Below are 764 nucleotides of genomic sequence, written 5' to 3'. Positions count from 1 at the left end.
CTCCAGGGATGGGGTCTGGGCAGAAGCATCGGTGGCTCCACTCACTTGGACAGGGAGACACCACCGGGCTTGCCAATGAGGTCCTCATGATGCAGGACAGTGTCGCTCCAGGCGATGCCGAGGAAGTCAAGGATGAGCTTGAGGGAGCGCCTGGGGTGCAGCACCAGCTGCTCATAGTACACAGGCAGGCACTTGTCCTTGCCCACCTCCATGCACTGGGCGTACATCACCTCGATGGCCTTGTTCCACTTGGTGAGGCAGTCGCGGTAGCTGCTGAGGTCGAAGCCGGCAATGGTGACCTTGCGTGTGATCATGGAGTGCACCGAGGCCCGGCCGTCCCGCACCATCAGCAGGAACTTGGAGTTGGGGAACAGGCGCGACAAGTAGACCGATGACTTGAGCGTGAAGGGGTCCTTGTTGCAGAGCACGCGGGCGGGCTCGCCGTGCTTGGCGATCACCTCCAGGATGAAGGCCTGCATGGCGGCGTCCAGCACCTCGTCCGTCACTCCCGCCTCGTCCAGCCGCAGCTTCTCCCGGCCTGACTTGGACCAGGCCTGGCGCATGGCTAGCACGCGGGGGATGATGCGGGTCTCCTCGCCGCAGCGCACCTCGGGGTGGGCATCCAGCATGGCGCGCATCAGTGTGGTGCCGCTGCGGGGCACGCCGCCCACGAAGATGAGCGGCATGGCCTTGCCGTAGCGGTACTCCACGTGGTCCGTGCCCACCATCACCAGCTCCTCCTGCTCTGGCCGCATGGCCCGCCG

General features: G+C 65.2%; 1 protein-coding gene across 1 annotated transcript; it reads right to left on the bottom strand.

Moving 5' to 3' along the window:
• Window positions 1-34: 34 nt before the first annotated feature.
• Window positions 35-758, bottom strand: LOC103584776 (protein-tyrosine sulfotransferase 2-like). Its single transcript, XM_008565647.1, has one exon. It carries the CDS (start codon window positions 753-755, stop codon window positions 42-44), a length of 714 nt encoding a protein of 237 aa, XP_008563869.1. The 5' UTR covers window positions 756-758; the 3' UTR covers window positions 35-41.
• Window positions 759-764: the final 6 nt, after the last annotated feature.

This window comes from Galeopterus variegatus, unplaced genomic scaffold (genome assembly GCF_000696425.1).
Source record: "Galeopterus variegatus unplaced genomic scaffold, G_variegatus-3.0.2 Scaffold106285, whole genome shotgun sequence".
NCBI lineage: Eukaryota > Metazoa > Chordata > Mammalia > Dermoptera > Cynocephalidae > Galeopterus > Galeopterus variegatus.
The sequence above is the reverse complement of the archived record's forward strand: the minus strand, read 5'-3'. Positions and strand labels throughout refer to the sequence as shown.

Bases quoted from the DNA above. Each gene is read 5' to 3' on its own strand.
- LOC103584776 (XM_008565647.1), bottom strand. From the start codon at position 755: ATGCGGCCAGAGCAGGAGGAGCTGGTGATGGTGGGCACGGACCACGTG.